A 17,715-nucleotide genomic window follows, 5' to 3' on the forward strand; every position below is an offset into this window, starting at 1 on the left:
GCCCAGCAGTGAGCATTACAGCAGATCTGTGTGCTGGCTGGCTTTTTCCCCCTCTCCCCCACCCCCTGCAGCTCTGCTGCCGCCGGCTTTCCCAGCGGCCCTCCGTCACGGCGCCGTTCCGGCACGGACAGCTCTTTAGTGCTGCTGCCGAAGCTCCAGCCCTGCCACCAGGCTGCCAGCCTCCCCCACCAGGCTGCCAGCCTCCCCCACCATGCTGACTTACCTCCATCAGATATATCAATGGGAGAGCAGCCACCTTTGTTTCAGCACCCCCTGCCTGCCTCCCCACACCTCGGTGCTCAAACCAACCATCGGCATGCGAGCGGCGCCCTCGGACCCGAGCTGCACAGCCAGCCAGGACCTCAGCCCTCCTCACCCTGCCTCCCCTCATTAACCACCACATTGCCCGCTCGTAAAACACAAACCCAACCCCTCCGAGGCCTGGGGAGATGGAAGAGTTGCCGTCCAAGGCTGGGCTGGCAGCTCCCACCCCATCCTCCGCCCGCGGCTCTGCGCCCCGCTGCCGGCTGAAGCACACAGACGATTTGTACAAGCCACTACCAGCTCCTGATAGCAAAACAAAGAGCTTGGAGCTGGACAAAAATCCCACAAAGACCTCTCAGCCATATGCCAGAGCAGCCAGCAGGATGCTGTGGGAAAGGAAGGCACAGCAGGACAGCCTCAGCCCGAGCCAGAGGACACAGCTCCAGCGCCTGGCTCCTCAGGCTGCAGCTCTGCGTCCTCCTGCCGGCACAGCTGGGGCACAGGGTCCCAGGGGCCCAGCCTGGTGGGGCTTGGAAGGGACCTCTGCAGATCCTCCACTCCAACCCCCCCTGCTCCAGCAGGGCACCCCCAGCAGCTTGCCCAGCAGCACAGTGCCCAGGGGGGGTTGGAAGCTCTCCACAGCAGGAGACTCCACAACCTCCCTGGGCAGCCTGCTGAAGGTGCCTCCAGCACCCTCACACCAAACAAGTTTCTCCTCCTGTTCAGAGGGAACCTCCTGGGGTGCAGTTTGTGTCCTCTGCCCCTTGTGCTGTCCCTGGGCACCACTGACAAGAGCCCAGCCCCAGCCTCTTGCCCTCCCAAGCCCTTTAGCTCTTGCTGAGCATTGCTCAGCTCCCCTCTGGGGCTGCTCTTCTGCAGGCTCTCAGCCCCAGGGCTCTCAGCCTTTGCTCCTCACAGAGCTGCTCCAGGCCCCTCAGCAGCCTTGGAGCCTCCCCTGGGCTCCCCCCAGCAGTTCTCTGTCTCTCTTGAACTGGGGAGCCCAGAACTGGAACCAGGACTCGAGATGCAGTCTCACCAAGGCAGAGTCAAGGGGCAGCAGAACCTCCTTCACCCTGCTGGCCACACTCCAAGCACCCCTGGGGCCATTGGCCTTCTTGGCCACAAGGGCACATTGCTGGCTCATGGGCAACTTGTCCCCAGGCACTCCCAGGTCCTTCTCCATGGAGCTGCTCCCCAGCAGGTCCCTCCTCACCTGCACTGCTGCAGGGGGCTGTCCCTGCCCAGGGTCCTGCCCTAGGCTTGCCCTGCTGGCACTCCAGGGGGCTGTCCTCTGCCAGCTCCTTGAGTGGCTGCAGCATGGCTGAGCTGCTCCACAGCCAGGCTGAGGCTGCAAGGCTGCTGCTGCACAGAGCTGGGATTTATGCCCTTGACTAAGCAGGGAGCACTCCCAATTTATCAGCCAAACAGCACTAAACACTTAAAACTCAGCAGCCAGTGGCTAGAGCAGAGTGCTTCCAGGAGGGCTCATTGGCATCATCTTTCCCCCAGCAGAGCCCTGGTGGTTGGCAGCTCCTAACAGGCTTTGCATGATGCAGTAACCTGCACCAAGACTCATGCCCAGCTCGCAGGCAAGGGCACAGAGCCTCCCTGTCACCCTTCACTGTGCCCAGAGACAAGGAGAAACCTGCTGCAGAACCAGCACAAGGCTTGGGAGAGGCCCTTGCCATGGGGGGAGGACAGGGAGGGAGGGCAAGGGCTACAGAAGATGGGGGCCAGGGCATGAGGGCTGCAAGCAGCCTGCATAGAGAGGGGTGAGAAAGGGTCCTGCCAAGCAAAGCAGTTCCCAAAGCCACCTGCACAGGCTGAGGCTCTTAGAGGCATTAAGGGTGGAGAAGATCTTTAAGGTCACCATGAGGACATGGAACTGATGGAGTGGGTCCAGAGGAGGCCATGGAGAAGATCAGAGAGATGGAGAAGCTCCCCATGGGCACAGGCTGAGGGAGTGGAGAAGAGGAGGCTCCAGGGAGGCTCCAGAGCAGCCTCCCAGTGCCTGAAGGGAGCTACAGGAGAGCTGGGGAAGGACTTTTGACAAGGGCTGGGAGTGAGAGGATGAGGAGCAATGGATTGAAGCTTGAGGAGGGCAGATGGAGACTGGAGAGGAGGAAGAAATTCTTTGCAGTGAGGCTGGGGAGAGCCTGGCACAGGCTGCCCAGGGAGGCTCTGGCACCCCCCTGGAGGTGAGGCTGACAGAATGACAGAATGGCTCAGGCTGGAAGGGACCTCAGAGAGCATCCACTCCAACCTCCCTGCCATGGCCAGGGACACCTCTCAGCCAGACTTGGCTGCTCAACACCTTATCCAAGCTGGCCTTGAACACCTCCAGGGAGGAGGCAGCCACAGCCTCTCTGGGCAGCCCATTCCAGAGCCTCACCACCCTCAGACTGAAGAGCTTCTTCCTCAGCTCCACTCTGACCCTGCTCTCCCTCAGCTTCCAACCCTTCCCCCTTGGCCTGGCTCAAACACCCTTAGGAACAGTCCCTCTGCAGCCTTCCTGCAGGATCCCTTCAGGTCCTGGCAGGCAGCTCTGAGCTCCCCCCAGAGCCTTCTCTTCTCCAGGCTGAACCCCCCCCAGCTCCCTCAGCCTGTGCTCATGGCAGAGGTGCTGCAGCCCTTTGTTGTTTAACATCCACATTAGAGATCTTCCTCCTGAGCTGCTCTGCAAGCACAGGCACCAGAGGGGCTATCTGAGGCTGCTCTTGGAGCTGCTTGAACAGGAGGATGTTCAGAGCTGTGCAAACATCTCTCCTTCCTCCAGATGTTATCAATTAATTAGGTAGCAAGCCTCCAACAGCCTGCATGGAAGCAACAAAAGGCAGAGACTCACTCTGTGCCTTCCAGATCTCCCCAAGCCAATTAGAAGCCTGGGAAGTGAAGGCCTCACCTGTGATTATTGAGCATCATTGTCATGTTAGAGAGATTAAACTTTCATTTGGGTGAATTACTTCCAGATTTAGGCTCAATTTAGTGAAGCCATTTGCAGAGCAAACAGATGCAAAGCAGGTTTAATCTCCTGCAAATAGGCTGCTGGGAATTTCTCTGGGCTAGGCTGACAGAGATGAGGCACAGAACAGCATCCCCAGCAGGGCCTGGAGGGGGCAGGAGGAGGGGGAGTGCAGGGGCAGGAGCTGGGGCTCCCTGCTCTGCACTGAGGGAGCTGCAGCTCAGGGCCAGGCAGCAGAGCAGGGGGGGTCACACACTCACAGACTGCTTTGGGTTGGAAGGGACCTTCCAAGGTCCAACCCCCATCCTGTCACCCTGTCCAACCCCCCTGCAGCCAGCAGGGACAACCCCAACCACAGCAGGTTGCTCACAGCCCCACACCACCTCACCTGGGATGCTGCCAGCCAAGGGGCATCTCCCACCCCTCTGGGCAGCCTGGCACAGGCCCTCAGCACCCTCAGGGGCAAACATTTCTCCCTGCTCTCCACTCTCAATCTCCCCCTTTTAGTTCCAAACCATCCCCCCTTGTCCTGGCACAAGAGGCCCTGCTCAGAACTCTGTCCCCAGCTTTCTGAGCAGCCCTCTCAGCACTGCAAGGCCACCAGGAGGTCTCCCTGGAGCCTTCTCTTCTCCAGGCTGCCCAAGCCCAACCCTCCCAGCCTGGCCTCCCAGCAGAGGGCTTCCAGCCCCCCCAGCACTCCCACTGGAGGAAGCTCCCTGCATGGATGCACACACAGATACTGGGGGCAATGCAGTGCTGCTGGCTCCTCTCAGCTGCCCTTCCAGGGCCACAGCCCAGTGAACCTCTGGAGAGGGGCTGGGTGCCTCCAGGAAGGAGCCTGGCCCTCCCCCAGGGCATCAGCTTCCCCAGCCCTTTGCCTTTCAGCTGGGGCAGTGGGGGCAGGCTCTGCTCCCAGCTCCTGGTCCCACCATGGGTGGCTGTGGTCAGGATCAAGCCAAGGCCCTCTCTGGGCCACCATCCTGCTCCCTCCTTCACAGCAGCCCCAGCTGCTGCAGGCCACAGGGTGTGTCTGATCCATCTGCCAGCTTGGGCTCAAGGCTGAAGAGCTTCCCCCAGGGCTGCACAACTATGGCACAGGGGCAGTGACAGGGACCTGGCCAGGGAGCTGGGCTGCTAGGGTAGGGCTTGGGTAAAAGGAACAGCAGCCACCACAGGAGGAATGACTAAGGATGGCCAAAGGCCTAAAGATGGAAAGGATGAACAACAAAATAGATTGATGGAGTCACAGACTGGCTTGGGCTGGAGGGGACCTCAAAGCTCATCCAGTTCCAGCCCCCTGCCATGGGCAGGGACACCTGCCCCCAACCCAGGCTGCTCCAGGCCTCATCCACCCTGGCCTTGAACAGCTCCAGGGAGGGGACAGCCACAGCCTCCCTGGGCAGCCTGTGCCAGAGTCTCCCCAGCCTCACTGCAAAGAATTTCTTCCTACTCTCCAGCCTCAATCTGCCCTCCTCAAGCTTCAGTCCATTGCTCCTCATCCTCTCACTCCCAGCCCTTGTCAGAAGTCCCTCTCCAGCTTTCCTGTAGCTCCCTTCAGGTACTGGGAGACTGCTCTGAGGTCTCCCTGGAGCCTTCTCTTCTCCAGGCTGATCAGCCCCAGCTCTCCCAGCCTGTCCCCATAGGGGAGGTTCTCCAGGACCATTTTCATGGCCTCCTCTGGAGCCTCTCCAGCAGCTCCAGGTCCTTCTTGTGCTGGGGGCCCCAGAGCTGGAGGCAGTGCTGCAGGTGGGGGCTGAGCAGAGCAGAGCAGAGGGGCAGAATCCCCTCCCTGTGCTGCTGCTCTCCCTGCTCTGGCTGCAGCTCAGCACTCAGCTGGCTCTGGGCTGCCAGGGACCACTGCTGGCTCCTGGGGAGTTTGTCACCCCCTGACAGCCCCAAGGCCTCCTCCTCCAGGCTGCTCTTGAGCCACTCCTCACCCAGCCTGGATCTGTGCCTGGGACCAAATCCCACCCAAGAGCATTGCCTGCCTGCTGCACAGACACCCTGATCCCAACATGAAATGACAAGTGGCTGCACCACCAAACCCAAGAACCACTTCCTTCTCCTCACACATTACTACTGGCAGCCTCAGCAGAACGTGCAAGAACAGAGCCAGGCCACTCCAACTCTGCTGGCAGAGTGAAGGTGGGGAGCTTGCAGCACCTACTGCCTGAAAGAAATCCCTAATCCCTGGGAAGGGCAGAAAGTGCTTCAGAGATGACAAGAGATTTCAAGAGCCAGAAAATTGATGATGAAAGACACCCTTTGGCTTCCAGGCACTGGAATTCCATCCAGGTTTGGCTGCAATGAAAGGCAAAATGAGTTGGGCAGCAGTGGCTTTTGATGTCTGCATGTCCAGCTCCTCCAGATCAGCTCAAAACACCCCCCCAGGACCTGGGGCTTGGCAGCAACTGGGCAAGGGGGAGGATGGTTAAGAATGGCCACAAGTCCAAAAAAGAGAAAGGATGAGGGGAAAAAATGAGACACATCAGGAGTGAGCACCAGGACAAAGCCCCCCTGGGACACCCCCCTCAGCCAGGAGGCTGAGCTCCTGGCAGCTGCAGCCAAGTGGGGCACATCTGAGCTGGACTCCAGGGCATTCAAGGCACAGCATCTGGGATCAGCTCTGGCCTCCCCTCGACAGCTGCTGTGCACTGAGGGGAAGCTACTGAATTCTCCCAGCTTGGTGGGGTTGGAAAGGATCTCTGGGGGTCATTCAGACACCCCCCCTGCTAAAGCAGGGCACCCCCAGCAGCTTGCCCAGCAGCACAGTGGCCAGGTGGGGTTGGAAGCTCTCCACAGAAAGGGACTCCACAACCTCTCTGGGCAGCCTGCTCCAGGCTCCAGCACCCTCACACCAAATAAGTTTCTCCATCTCTTCAGATGGAAGCTCCTGGGCTGCAGTCTGTGCCTGCTGCCCCTTGTCCTGTCCCTGGGCACCGCTGGCAAGAGTCTGCCCCAGCCTCTTGCCCCCCATCCTTTCATCTGTTGCTGAGCTCTGATCAGATCCCCTCTGGGGCTGCTCAGCCCCAGGGCTCTCAGCCTTTGCTCCTCACAGAGAGGCTCCAGGCCCCTCAGCATCTTTGCAGCATCCACTGCACTCTCTCCGGTAGTTCCTTGATTCCCTTGAAGGGGGAGCCCTGAACTGGCCCCAGGACTACAGACGTGGGGATCAGAGGGGCTCCTGCTCCACCACTCTCCTGAATGCCCCCCAGCAACGAAAAGGAAATAAACCCGGACTGCAGGCAGCCTAAAGTGGCATTACAACGAGGATCAAGCCCTGCCACAAGCAGGACGAAGGGGGATTACAAGCAGGCCGGAGGGCACAGGCTCCGCTGTCCCTTCCCTACATCCCTGCCCCTGTGCCCCCCACGGGAGCCCGGGGACCCCGCCGGGCCAGGCCCCAGCCCCGCTCCCACTTCCCCGCCGGGCACCGGGCCGCAGCCTCCCACTCCCACCGGCGGCCCGACCCAGGAGAAGTTCTCTAGAGGAAGCCGTCAGGGGTGCGGGGGGGTGCGGCCCGCCTCGGCGGGACCCCCCGGGGCACCCCGGCCGTCGCCGTCACCTCGCAGCTGAACTCCATCTCGGCGTCCATGGTGACGATCCGCACGGTGAAGGTCTTGGGCTGCTTCCTCTTCAGGGAGCTGAAGCTCATGCGGGACGCGATGGCCCCGGCCATGGCGGGGCTGGCGGGGGGTGGACGCGGCTCAGCGCGGCGGCAGCGCCACGGCGGCGGAGAGGGCCCGGGCCCCGCCGCTCCGGGCCGCGCCGCGCTGGGTCCGCCCCCTCCGGCCTGCCATTGGTTCCGGGCAGGCCTGTTCCCGCCCCGGTCAGGCGGATCGCGCGGCGCCACCGCCAATAGAAAAAGAGTGGGGGGGAAGAAAGGGAGCGGACGAGGCTATGATTGGGGAAACGGGATGCCGCTCAAGAGGAGGGGCGGGGCGGGGTGGGGCGAAACTAAGACTACACCCAGTGCCGGGAGAAGGAAGGAGTGCGGCAGGCCATTGGCGTCCCCTAGCGGCCGGCGGAGTGAATTTGCTGCCGGCGGAAGAGGGAGTGTCACGCGCATGCGTGGGAGGGGCACTAGGACCCGGGAGCGGTCGAATGTCCTAGGACCACCCCCCCCCCCCCCGGCGCAACGGTGCCACGGGGATCCGTGACCGGGATGTGGGGGGGGTCTGTGAACGGTGGGATCCGTGATCGTGGGGTGTCCGTAACCGAGCGGTGCCCCTGACCGAAGGTGTCCCTAATCGTGCTTGTCCGTGACCTGTGGGATGTCCCCGGTGCCGTGGGGTGTCCCCGCCCCACCGGGGGCAGACACGGGGACCGACGGGCGGGGCCACGGGGCAGGACCAGCACTGGGATAACGGGGCGGGACTGGGACCAGTACCGCGATAACGGCATCGGGACCAGCACTGGGATAACGGGACGGGACTGGGACCAGTACCACGATAACGGGACCGGGACCAGCACTGGGATAACGGGACGGGACTGGGACCAGTACCGCGATAACGGGACCGGGACCGGGACCAGCACTGGGATAACGGGGCGGGTCTGAGACCAGTACCGCGATAACGGGACCGGGACCGGGACCAGCACTGGGATAACGGGACGGGACTGGGACCAGTACCACGATAACGGGACCGGGACCAGCACTGGGATAACGGGGCGGGTCTGAGACCAGTACCGCGATAACGGGACGGGAAGCAGCGAGCCAGGATCAAGACCGGGATACAGGCACGGGACTGGGACTGGGGCTGGGTAACGGGACGGGGCTGGGAGCGGAACCAGCGCTGCGCTAAGGGAGCCAGGAGCAGGAGATGGAGGCTGGCACTGGGATGATGGGATGGAAACTGGGACCAGCACCAGGGTAAGAAAATGGGACTGGAACCAGCTCAAGGGATAATGGGCCGGGAGCTGGGACCAGCACCGGGATAACAGGATGAGAACTGGGACTAGTGTGGAGTAAGAGAGCGGGAACTGGGACCAGGACGGGTAACACAGGACGGGAACTGCGGCCAGCTCGGGGGGGCCCCAGGCTGCCCCCCGCCCCCGCAGCGGGAAGAACGAGGCCTCTGTCCCCGCGGGGACAATGGGGACATTGATCCCCCCCGCGCTGCCCCCGCAGGACCCCCCCACCCCCACCATGGCAGACCGCGAAGAATCCCCCCGCCGGGCCCCCACCCACGCCGGCACCCGAGGCCCGGGCACCCAGGTGGGCACGGGGCAGGGGGACACATGGAGTGGGATGGGGGCTTGGGAGAGAGGCGGTGGGGGGTGGGGTCGGTGGTGGTATATAGGAGGGGGGAGGATAATGGAGCCCTGAGGTGCTGGAGGGAGGGGGCATAGGGATCTGTGGGTGGGGCATGGGGGCTGGAGGGGCTCTGATGGGGTGCTGTGTGTGGGTCATGAAGAACTGGATGGGGGGCTTGGGGGGTGGGACGGGCACGGGGAGCTGGGGGAGCATGGGGGTGTCATAGTGTGCTATAGACAGGGTTAGAGGGAGCTATAGAGGGGTCATGGAATCTGGTCGGGGGTCATAGGGTGCCAGAAGGAGGCCATGGGGTCATGAGGTACTGGGAAGGGGGACTTAGGGGATGGAGAGGGTAATGGGGCGCCATGGGGGGGGCAAGGGAGCCCAGGTGTCCATGGGGACCTATGAGGCACAAGGGAGGAGCATATGGAGACTGCAGGTGAATTCGGGTAAGGGGCTGGTAGGGACTTCGGCAACCCGAGGGGATGCGGGGCGGGGCGGGGCTGAGGGGTCTCTCCTCGGTGCCCCCGCCCCTGGTGACCCCTCCCCATGCAGCCGTGCCGGGCCGTGCCGCGGGTTCACGCCTTTGGTAAAGGGGAGCAGGCGCTGCGCAGGGACCCCCAGGACCCCCCCGTGCTGAGGGGCTGGCTGCTCAAGCAGGTGTGGGCGGAGCGTTTCTGGGGAGGGGATGGGGTTTGGGGGTGTCTGGGGTAGGGGAGAGGGGGTTCTGAGGTTTGGGGGATCAGAGGGGGGAGAGGTCCTGGGGTACGTGGTCTGGGGTCGTGGTGGGTGCTAGGGGGTTATGCAGTTTGGGGGAGGTGTGGGAGGTGTTTATGGGATTTGGGCTGGCCTGGGGGGGTGCTGAGGGGTGGGTGGCTGTGGAGGGAGTCTGAGGTGGTGGGTGCTGGGTGGGGGTTATGGGGCTTGGGGGGTTGAAGTGTGAGGCTTTGGAATGTGAGGAACTAGATAGAGGGTTTGGGGGATCTTGGGGGGGGGGGCTGGGTTTTAGAGGGGTCTGAGGTGGACTTATGGGCTGGGGGGTGAGGGGTGCTAGGGGGGGTCAGGAGGGTTGGCGGGGATGTGGTAGCAGGGAGTCCCAGGGAGATGATGGGGTTCGGGGGGAGGGGCTTTAGTCCCGTCCCTCTCCCCCAGGACAGCTCAGGGCTGCGGCTCTGGAAGCGGCGCTGGTTTGTACTGGTCGATCTCTGCCTCTACTACTACCTGGGTGAGGGGGGGGGACAGGGGAGCCTGGGGAGATGGGGAGCAGAACACCCTGGGGGGCTTGGGTCACCTGCAATTCCTGGAAGAGCCAGAGATCCCTGGAGTAGCTGAGGGTCGGGGGGGGGATGGGGAGTTAGGGTTTCCCATGGTCGGTTGGGGATCCCTGGGGCATTTGGAGTCCCCAGGGCTTTGGGGATACCCGGGAAGATCCAGGGGGACTGGGGGCCCCTGGAACATTGAGGGGTCCCTGGTGATGTTCAGGGGTTCCTGGGGAATTGGGGGTTCCTGGGGAACTGGGGGTCCCTGATACACCTGGGGGTCTCTCAAGAGGTCTGGGATCTCCAGAGGATTGTGGGGGCAGGGTTCCCCTAGGGGGGAATTCGGGGGTCAGTGGGACATCAGAGGTCCTAGAGGGGGGAAGGGTTCCTTGGCGGGTGTCTGAAGGCCCCTGAGAGGCTTGGGGACAGCCGGTGCGGCTCGGAGCAGACCCCTGGCATCCCTCCCCGGTGGGGCTGGGCGTGCCGGGGTGCCGATGGGGAGGTTCCTGAGGGTTGTCCGCTCCCTGCCGCGCTCCTCCCTCTTCCCCCCCGCAGACAGCAGCGAGCAGCGGGTGCGGGGTGGCCTCCCCCTGCCCGGCTACGAGATCCGCATCCTGCCCCGTACCGCCCGTGCCCCCCGGTTCCTCTTCACGGTGAGTCCCGGCAGGGCGGGACACAGGGTCCCAAATCCCGGGTCGGGCCCCGCCATGGGTCGTGTCCCCTCCATGTTTTCAGGCCGAGCACCCCGGGATGCGAACGTACTGCCTGGGGGCTGAGACCCCCAAGGAGCGGAGCGAGTGGGTCAGAGCCCTGCGGCAGGGGGCGGCTGCCCTGCCCCGGTGAGAGGGCATGGGTGGGGGCTGAGTCATTGAGGGGCTAGGAGGGGTGCTAGGGGACATGGGGGTCATGGCAGGGGCCTGGAGGGTAGGGCATGGGGGGATTTGGGGTTCAGAGGGGATTTAGAGATGTCTGGAGGAGGGCACAGAGGGTTTGGGGAATCTGAGGGGCAGGAAGTGGCTGGAGGCTTTGGGGGTCCCAGGGTTTGGTGGGGTGTAGGAGGGTCACAGAAGACTTGAGAGAGTCTGGGGGTAGGAGGTGGTTGAAGGCTGAGGTTGGGAGCAGTGTCACAGAGAAGATTTAGGACTGTCTCAGGGGGTCACAGAAGGTTTGGGGGAAGTGAGGGGCCAGGAGGTGGTTGAGGGTTCAAGAGGGAACAGGAGGGGCAGAAGGGAGTTGAGGGCTTTTGGGGGTCAGAGAGGATTTGGGAGGGTCTGAGGGGCAAAACCTTTAATCCCTACTTTCTCTCCCCCTAGCTCCCCACTCTCCCTGCAGACACCTGAGGAACCCAAGACTACAGGTCCCCCCACACCCCCATTGCCCAATCCTCCCCTGGGAGAGGAGCTGGGGCTCCCCCCCACGCCTCCTCCTCTTCGTGTTCCGGTCCCTCCACTGCCCTCTAGCAAGGTGACTTCAGTGAGGGGCACCGGGAGGGTACGGGGCAGGAGGGGGCGCTGGGGCAGGCTGAAGGACCTCTAGAACAGGAGGGGCTATGGGGCAGGAGGAGTTTATGGGACGGGAGGAAGAGCTATGGTGCAGGCTGGGGCTATGGGGCAGGAGGAGACTGTAGGGCAGGCTGGGGCAGACTGTAGGGGAAAGCCCTGGCACAGGCCGCAGCAGCGGTTGGATCCTGCCCTCACCGCGAGTTCCTGCACCACAGGAGGTGGCCCCGGCCCAGATGAGGTCCGGCGGACCGGAGCAGAGCCGGGGGACGGCACGGGGACCCCCAGTCCCCGCCGCAACAGCCGCAGGTAGATCCCAATCCCTGCCCCGCTGCCCGCATGGGGGAATCCCCCGCAGGCCCCGCCCCCTCTTGACCCCGCCCCCCGCAGGGAGGAGTCATCCGAAGCCCGGCCTCCCCGGAGCAGCCACCGCCCAGCGGCGGGCCGGCAGCGGCCCGGATGCGGCTGAGCGAGACGTTGCAGCCAATCAGACACTGCGCTCTCCACCTGGGTCTCCTGATTGGCTGCTGGCGCCTGAAGCCTCGGATCGGGACGCGCCCTCGCGGGGCACCACTTTCACACCGTCAGCCAATGAGACTTCGCCGTTGCGGCGGGCGGGGGAGGTTGGGCGTGGCTGGGAGCGAGAAGGTGCGGCCGGGCGGGGGGCGCGGCGGCCAATCAGAATCACCCTCCTCCAAGCCAGCTTCTGACAGATGGGGGGCGCCGCGCTCCGGGGGGGCGCCACGCCCTCGGGGGCGGGGCCGGGCGGAGGGGGCGGGGGATTTCACTAGCCGCGCCCCTTCTCGCCAAGCCCCGCCCCGCTGCGGGGAAAGATGGCGGCGGCGCGAGCCAGCGTGGTGCTGCGGCGGGGAGCGCGGTGAGCGGAGCCGGGGGGTGGCCGGGCCGGGGGAGGGGATCACCCCAGTGCCTCCCAGTGTCCCTCAGCATCTCTGTACTACCTCCCAGCATCACGCCAGTGCCTCCCGGTATCACCCCACATCGCCCTGCTGCCCCCGGCATTCCCCGGTGCATCCCGGTATCGCCTCTGTAAGACCCCGGTGCCTACCAGTGGCCCCCAGCATCCCCCTGCTACCTCCCAGTATCACTGCCGTGCCTCCCGGTATCACCCCCACATGCCCCTACTGCTCCCTGGTGTCCCCCCGTGCCCGCCCCACAGCTCCCCAGTATCCCTGCAGTATCACCCCGGTCTCCCGTTATCAACTGGGTGCCTCCCAGTATTCCCTAGCATCATCCCAGCATCCTCCACTGCCTCTCAGTATCTCCCTCCGTCACCCAGTACCCCGTCAGTGCCTCCCAGTATCCCCGTAGTGCTTCCCAGTATCCCACTACTGCCTCCCAGCATCACACAGTGCCTCCCAGTAGCCCCCTGCACCACCCCGCCTAGCTCCGAGTACCTCCAACTATCCCCCCCAGAATCTCCCAGTGCCCCCCCAGTGCCCCCCAGCGCGGTGGGTGTGCCAGTGGGCGTGCCCTGGCGGTGTGCAGACCCCCGCCGTCAGCCTGGCTCTTCTGAGCTGAGCTCCCCCCCGGACCGGCCTTCGGCCCCGATTCTCTTCCCCGAGGCCCTGATTTCCACCCCCACCCCCTCTTCGGTTCCCCTCGGGGTCAGGTCTTGGCACGCCGCCCCGGGTCTGTTAATGCTTCACCAGGTGGGCAAAGGTCTGGCCGTGCTGCCCCGCCGCGGAGGGTGCCCCGGCGCTGGGGGCTGGGGGGGTCCTTGGAGGACTCGGGGGCTGGTTAGGGGCTGTGCTCCTCAGCCCATTCCCAGCCTGGAGCCCTGGCTCAGGGTGGGCTCAAACCCATCGCGATCTGAGGGGGTCCAGCTCTGGAGTCCTCAGCAGAGACAGGGACTGTTGGAGCAGGACCAGAGGAGGTCACAGCAATGCTGGCAGGGCTGGAAGCCCTCTGCTGGGAGGCCAGGCTGGGAGGGTTGGCCTTGGGCAGCCTGGAGCAGAGAAGGCTCCAGGGAGACCTCCAGGTGGCTTTCCAGTGCTGAAAGGGCTGCTCAGAAGGGTGGGGACAGACTTTGGAGCAGGGGCTGCTGTGCCAGGACAAAGGGTGATGGTTTGAAACTGAAAGAGGGAGATTCAGCCTGGAGAGAAGAGAGAAAGGTTTGACACTGAAGGTACTGGGAGCCTGCCCAGGTTGCCCAGAGAGGTGGGAGATGCCCCCTGCCTGGAAGCATTCCAGGTGAGGTTGTTTGTGGCTCTGAGCAACCTGCTCTGGTTGCAGATGATTGCAGGGGGGTTGGGCTGGATGACCTCCCAGCACCAACCAGCATACAGTTCTGGGGAGTCTGGTGTGGTGTCAGGAGCCAAACCAAACCTGGCAGCCCTCTGAAAGCAAAATCCACGTGACTGGTCACAATTTATTCATACCCTAAGAGGAGGCAGAGTTATCAGGGCAAACACCAGTGGCCCTGCAACCCAGAGCCTCTCCTTCTGCCTTGGCACAGACCTTTTTTATCAGTTGATGGACAATAGCCCATCTGCCATCACACAGCTCAGGCTTTGAGAGGTTCAGAACACACACTTCAGAGGTCAGCACCAGCCTGCTAAAGATGCCTGAGGGGAAGAGGTGAGCCCCTGGTCAAAGCCAGGTGTAAGGAGGCAAGTGAGAGGTCACAGGAGCATGCTCCACGTCTGGGAAACTTCTGGAAACCATTTGGCATCATTTCACCACACCTTGAATCTCGAGTTCGGTCTTGGGCCTCTCACTCCAAGGATGTTGAGGTGCTGCAGAGGGTTCAGAGAAGGGCAGCAAAGATAGGGAAGGGTCTGGAGAACAGGTGAGGAGCAGCTGAGGGAGCTGGGGGTGTTTAGGCTGCAGAAGAGAACCTTCTGACTCTCCACAACTGCCTGAGGAGCCTGGAGCCAGGTGGGGGTTGGCCTCTTCTCCCAAGAAACAAGCCATAGGAGAAGAGGAAGCAGCCTCAAGGTGCCCCAGGGGAGGGTTAGGTTGGACATGAGGAACAACTTCACCAGGAGAGTTGTCAAGGTCTGGCCCAGGCTGCCCAGAGCAGTGCTGGAGTCCCCATCCCTGGAGGGGCTCCAGAGCCATGGAGCTGTGGTGCTGAGGGCTGTGGCCTGGCAGTGCTGGGTGAGCAGCTGGGCTCCCTGCTCTGGAAGCTCTCCCAGCACAAGAGATGGACAGCGCTCCCCGGCCGCTGGACGGTGCAGGCAGCTGCTGTGGAGCCAGGACCGGCAGCGTGGCCTTCAGTTCCCCTGCTGCCCTCCAGCTGGTGCTTCCCCAGCGCCCCTGCAGCTAGGGGGTGCTGTTGGGGGGGGGGTCCCCCTCTCCTGACCTGCTGTCTCGCAGGGGGTACTCGAGGGACGCCGAGGGCAGCTGGTTCCGCTCCCTCTTTGTGCACAAGGTGGACCCCCGCAAGGACGCCCACTCCAACCTCCTCTCCAAGAAGGAGACCAGCAGCCTCTACAAGATCCAGTGTGAGTGGCCCCACGGGGGGGCAGTGCTGGGGAAGGCAGCACAGATGGGGGGCACCCTGCTGTGCTGGCTGCTTCTTGCCCCCGGGGACCCCCCTGCCCCCCAGCGCCTTGGCTCCCACCCTGGCAGCCTCCTTCTCCTCCCTGCAGTTCACAACGTGAAGCCGGAGTGCCTGGATGCCTACAACAGCCTGACGTGAGCCCCACCGCTCGTGGGGAGGGTTCCTGGGGTGCCAGCAGGGTGTTGCCGTGGAGCAAGGGGGTTGGGCAGGCTCATGCAGAGCTGCTTGAGATCCTGGAGGGATCTGTGCCCCTGCTCCTCGCCTCGGTTTTCCTCCCTGTGAAGTGCCTGCACCCCAGGGCTGCTCCAGGCCCCGTTAGGACAGACCCTCTGTGCCCAGACCCCCCACGCTGGGCTGGGAGGGCAAAAGGGGGTACTGGGAGCATTCTGGGGCACCTGCAAGCCCCCAGGCTGACCCCAGTGTGTCCCTGCAGAGAGGAGGTGCTGCCCAAGCTCCACGTGGATGCCGACTACCCCTGTGACCTGGTGGGCAACTGGAATACGTGGTATGGAGAGCAGGACCAGGCAGGTGAGGGGCTGAGAGCGGAGGCAAAGAGCTCAGCTCACCCTGGGGGCTGCCTGTTATGTGGCAGGAGAAGGGTATGAGCTACTGGGGAGGGGTGGGTGGGGTGTGGGTGTGGTTTGGGGTGCTGCCCCACCCCTCCCCAGCCCCCTGCTCTCCTTCCAGTGCACCTCTGGCGCTTCTCGGGCGGGTACCCAGCGCTCATGGACTGCATGAACAAGCTCAAGCAGAACAAGGTACTGCTGGGATGGGGGCACACAGCCTGAGCTCTGCCCCTCACCACCCCCCTGGCCCATCTCATGCCCACCCCCACCCCAAAACCCCTGCCTGGGGCTGTCCTCAGGAGTACCTGGACTTCCGTAAGGAGAGGAGCCGGATGCTGCTGTCCCGCCGCAACCAGCTGCTCCTGGAGTTCAGCTTCTGGAACGAGCCCCTGCCCCGCCAGGGACCCAACATCTACGAGCTCAGGACCTACAAGCTGAAGGTGAGGGCTGGCCAGAGTAGGGCTCCTGCCTGGGGCTTGGGGAGGGCAGGTGCTGGGCTGGTTGGGGGACAGGTCTGTGGGGTGGGAGGGGACTGTGGGGCAGGGCAGGCTGTGAGGTGAGCAGCTTGGACAGGTCCCTGAGCATCCTGATCTAGGTGAGGATGTCCCTGCAACTGGATAATCTTTAAGCTCCCTTCCAACCCAAACCATTCCATGGCTCCAGGAGAGGCTGTGGGGCAAGCTGGGGGGGGCTGAGAGGCTATGGGGTGGGAAGAGTTTATGGGGCAGAGTGTGGGGTCTGGGGGGTGGGTAGGAGGTAGGGGGCAGGAGGGGCTATGCAGCAGGCTTGTAGGGCTGTTGGGGGGTTATGGAGCAGGCTGGGAAGTAGGCAGAGCTGTGGGCCAGACTCAGGGGGCTATGGAACAGGCTGGGGAGCTATGGGGTGGGAGGAAGCTATAGGGCAGGCTGGGGGGCTATGGGGCAGAAGTGGGTGCTGTGGTGACAGACTGGCTGTGGCAGGGGTGATGCTTCTCACTGGTTTTCCCTCCTCCATTCCCAGCCAGGGACCATGATTGAATGGGGCAACAACTGGTAAGTGTCTGTTACCCAGCATGGGGGGAGCAGGGTGGGAGAAGGTCCCTTTGGAGCAGGGGGAGGCCCTTGGGCCCCTGTCCCCCCTCCCATGTCTGCTGCTGCCTGCAGGGCTCGGGCCATCAAGTACCGGCAGGAGAACCAGGAGGCAGTGGGAGGCTTCTTCTCCCAGATCGGGGAGCTGTACGTCGTGCACCACCTCTGGGGTGAGCCCCCCGACCCCCACCTCACCCTGGGACACCCCCACCGTGGGGGCTGGGGGCGTGCTGGGTCTTGGGTACCAGTGCTGTCCCCTCCCTGCAGCCTACAAGGACCTGCAGTCCCGGGAGGAGACCAGGAATGCAGCCTGGAGGAAGAGGGGCTGGGATGAGAACGTCTACTACACTGGTGAGCAAGACCCCTGCCCATGTTGGGAAGCCCTGCTCATGCTGGGGATGCCCTGCCTGCACTGGGGTCCTCTGCCTGCCCCAGGGACCCCTGTGCAGGGTGAGGACCCCTTGCCTGCACTGCAAACCCTGTGGCACCACTGGGGCCCTCTGCCCATGCTGGGAACCTCTGCCTACACCAGGGACCCTTGCTCGTGCTGGGGACTCCTTGCCTGCACTGAGGGATCCCTTCCCTGTACTAGGGACCCCCTGCCTGCACTGGGGGACCCCTTCCCTGCACCAGAGACCCTCTGCCCTCCCTGGGCACGTCCCCCCCCCCTCACCTGTCTCTCATTCCCTTTTGCAGTGCCGCTGATCCGGACCATGGAGTCGCGGATCATGATCCCCCTGAAGATCTCCCCCCTGCAGTGAGCAGGGGTCTGCACCAGGGGGTCTGCAGCAGGGGGTCTGCACCAGGGGGCCTGCACCAGGGGGTCTGCACCAGGGCGTCTCTCTGCACCTGGGGGCGATGGGACTCGCTCCCTGCCTGCACCCCAGCTCCCTGCTGGAGAGGGGCACTGACCCCCTCAGCACCCAGGCCTCCCCATTTTGGGGTGCCCTGTGGAGGATGAGAGCAGGGAGGGGGTCTGAAGGGTGGGAGCCCCCCAACCTGCAGTGGGTCCCCAAGTGTGGCAGGGGAGGGCACTGCCTGGGATGGGGCTGTAAAGGTTCTGTGGGGGTCTTAATTATTCCTGATGGGTCCAGTGGGTGCCTCTCCTGCCAGGAGCCTGCCCCCCTGGGGGACATTGCCAATTAAATATTTGATGTGCCCATGCCTGGCCCTCGCTGGGGTACTTGCCCCCCCTGGGGTACTTGCCCCCCCTGGGGTACTTGCCCCCCCTGCTAAGGGTAGCAGATCCCTCCCAAGCTGCTCTTACCCAGGGAGACACCCTGCCCCATGCCATGGGTGCTCCCACCACCAAAGAGGA

At 63.6% G+C, this 17,715-nt stretch overlaps 2 protein-coding genes across 2 annotated transcripts in view; one reads left to right on the forward strand and one right to left on the reverse strand.

Moving 5' to 3' along the window:
- The window catches only part of NF2 (NF2, moesin-ezrin-radixin like (MERLIN) tumor suppressor), a 56,231-nt gene extending 49,227 nt beyond the window's left edge, over window positions 1-7,004 (reverse strand). The window contains exon 1 of the mRNA XM_054172992.1: window positions 6,792-7,004. Coding sequence (XP_054028967.1) covers window positions 6,792-6,905 — 114 coding nt within the window. The 5' untranslated portion in view covers window positions 6,906-7,004. The remainder of the gene's footprint in view (window positions 1-6,791) is intronic.
- A 5,028-nt stretch (window positions 7,005-12,032) lies between these two features.
- On the forward strand, window positions 12,033-17,511 carry NIPSNAP1 (nipsnap homolog 1). Its single transcript, XM_054173185.1, has 10 exons — window positions 12,033-12,115; window positions 14,578-14,705; window positions 14,853-14,898; window positions 15,198-15,292; window positions 15,452-15,522; window positions 15,630-15,770; window positions 16,330-16,361; window positions 16,473-16,567; window positions 16,665-16,748; window positions 17,094-17,511. The coding sequence occupies exons 1-10, from the start codon at window positions 12,072-12,074 to the stop codon at window positions 17,156-17,158; spliced, it is 801 nt and encodes a 266-aa protein (XP_054029160.1). The 5' UTR covers window positions 12,033-12,071; the 3' UTR covers window positions 17,159-17,511.
- The last annotated feature ends 204 nt before the right edge of the window (window positions 17,512-17,715 follow it).

The sequence above is a fragment of the Dryobates pubescens genome, chromosome 25 (assembly GCF_014839835.1).
Source record: "Dryobates pubescens isolate bDryPub1 chromosome 25, bDryPub1.pri, whole genome shotgun sequence".
Classification (NCBI taxonomy): Eukaryota; Metazoa; Chordata; class Aves; order Piciformes; family Picidae; genus Dryobates; species Dryobates pubescens.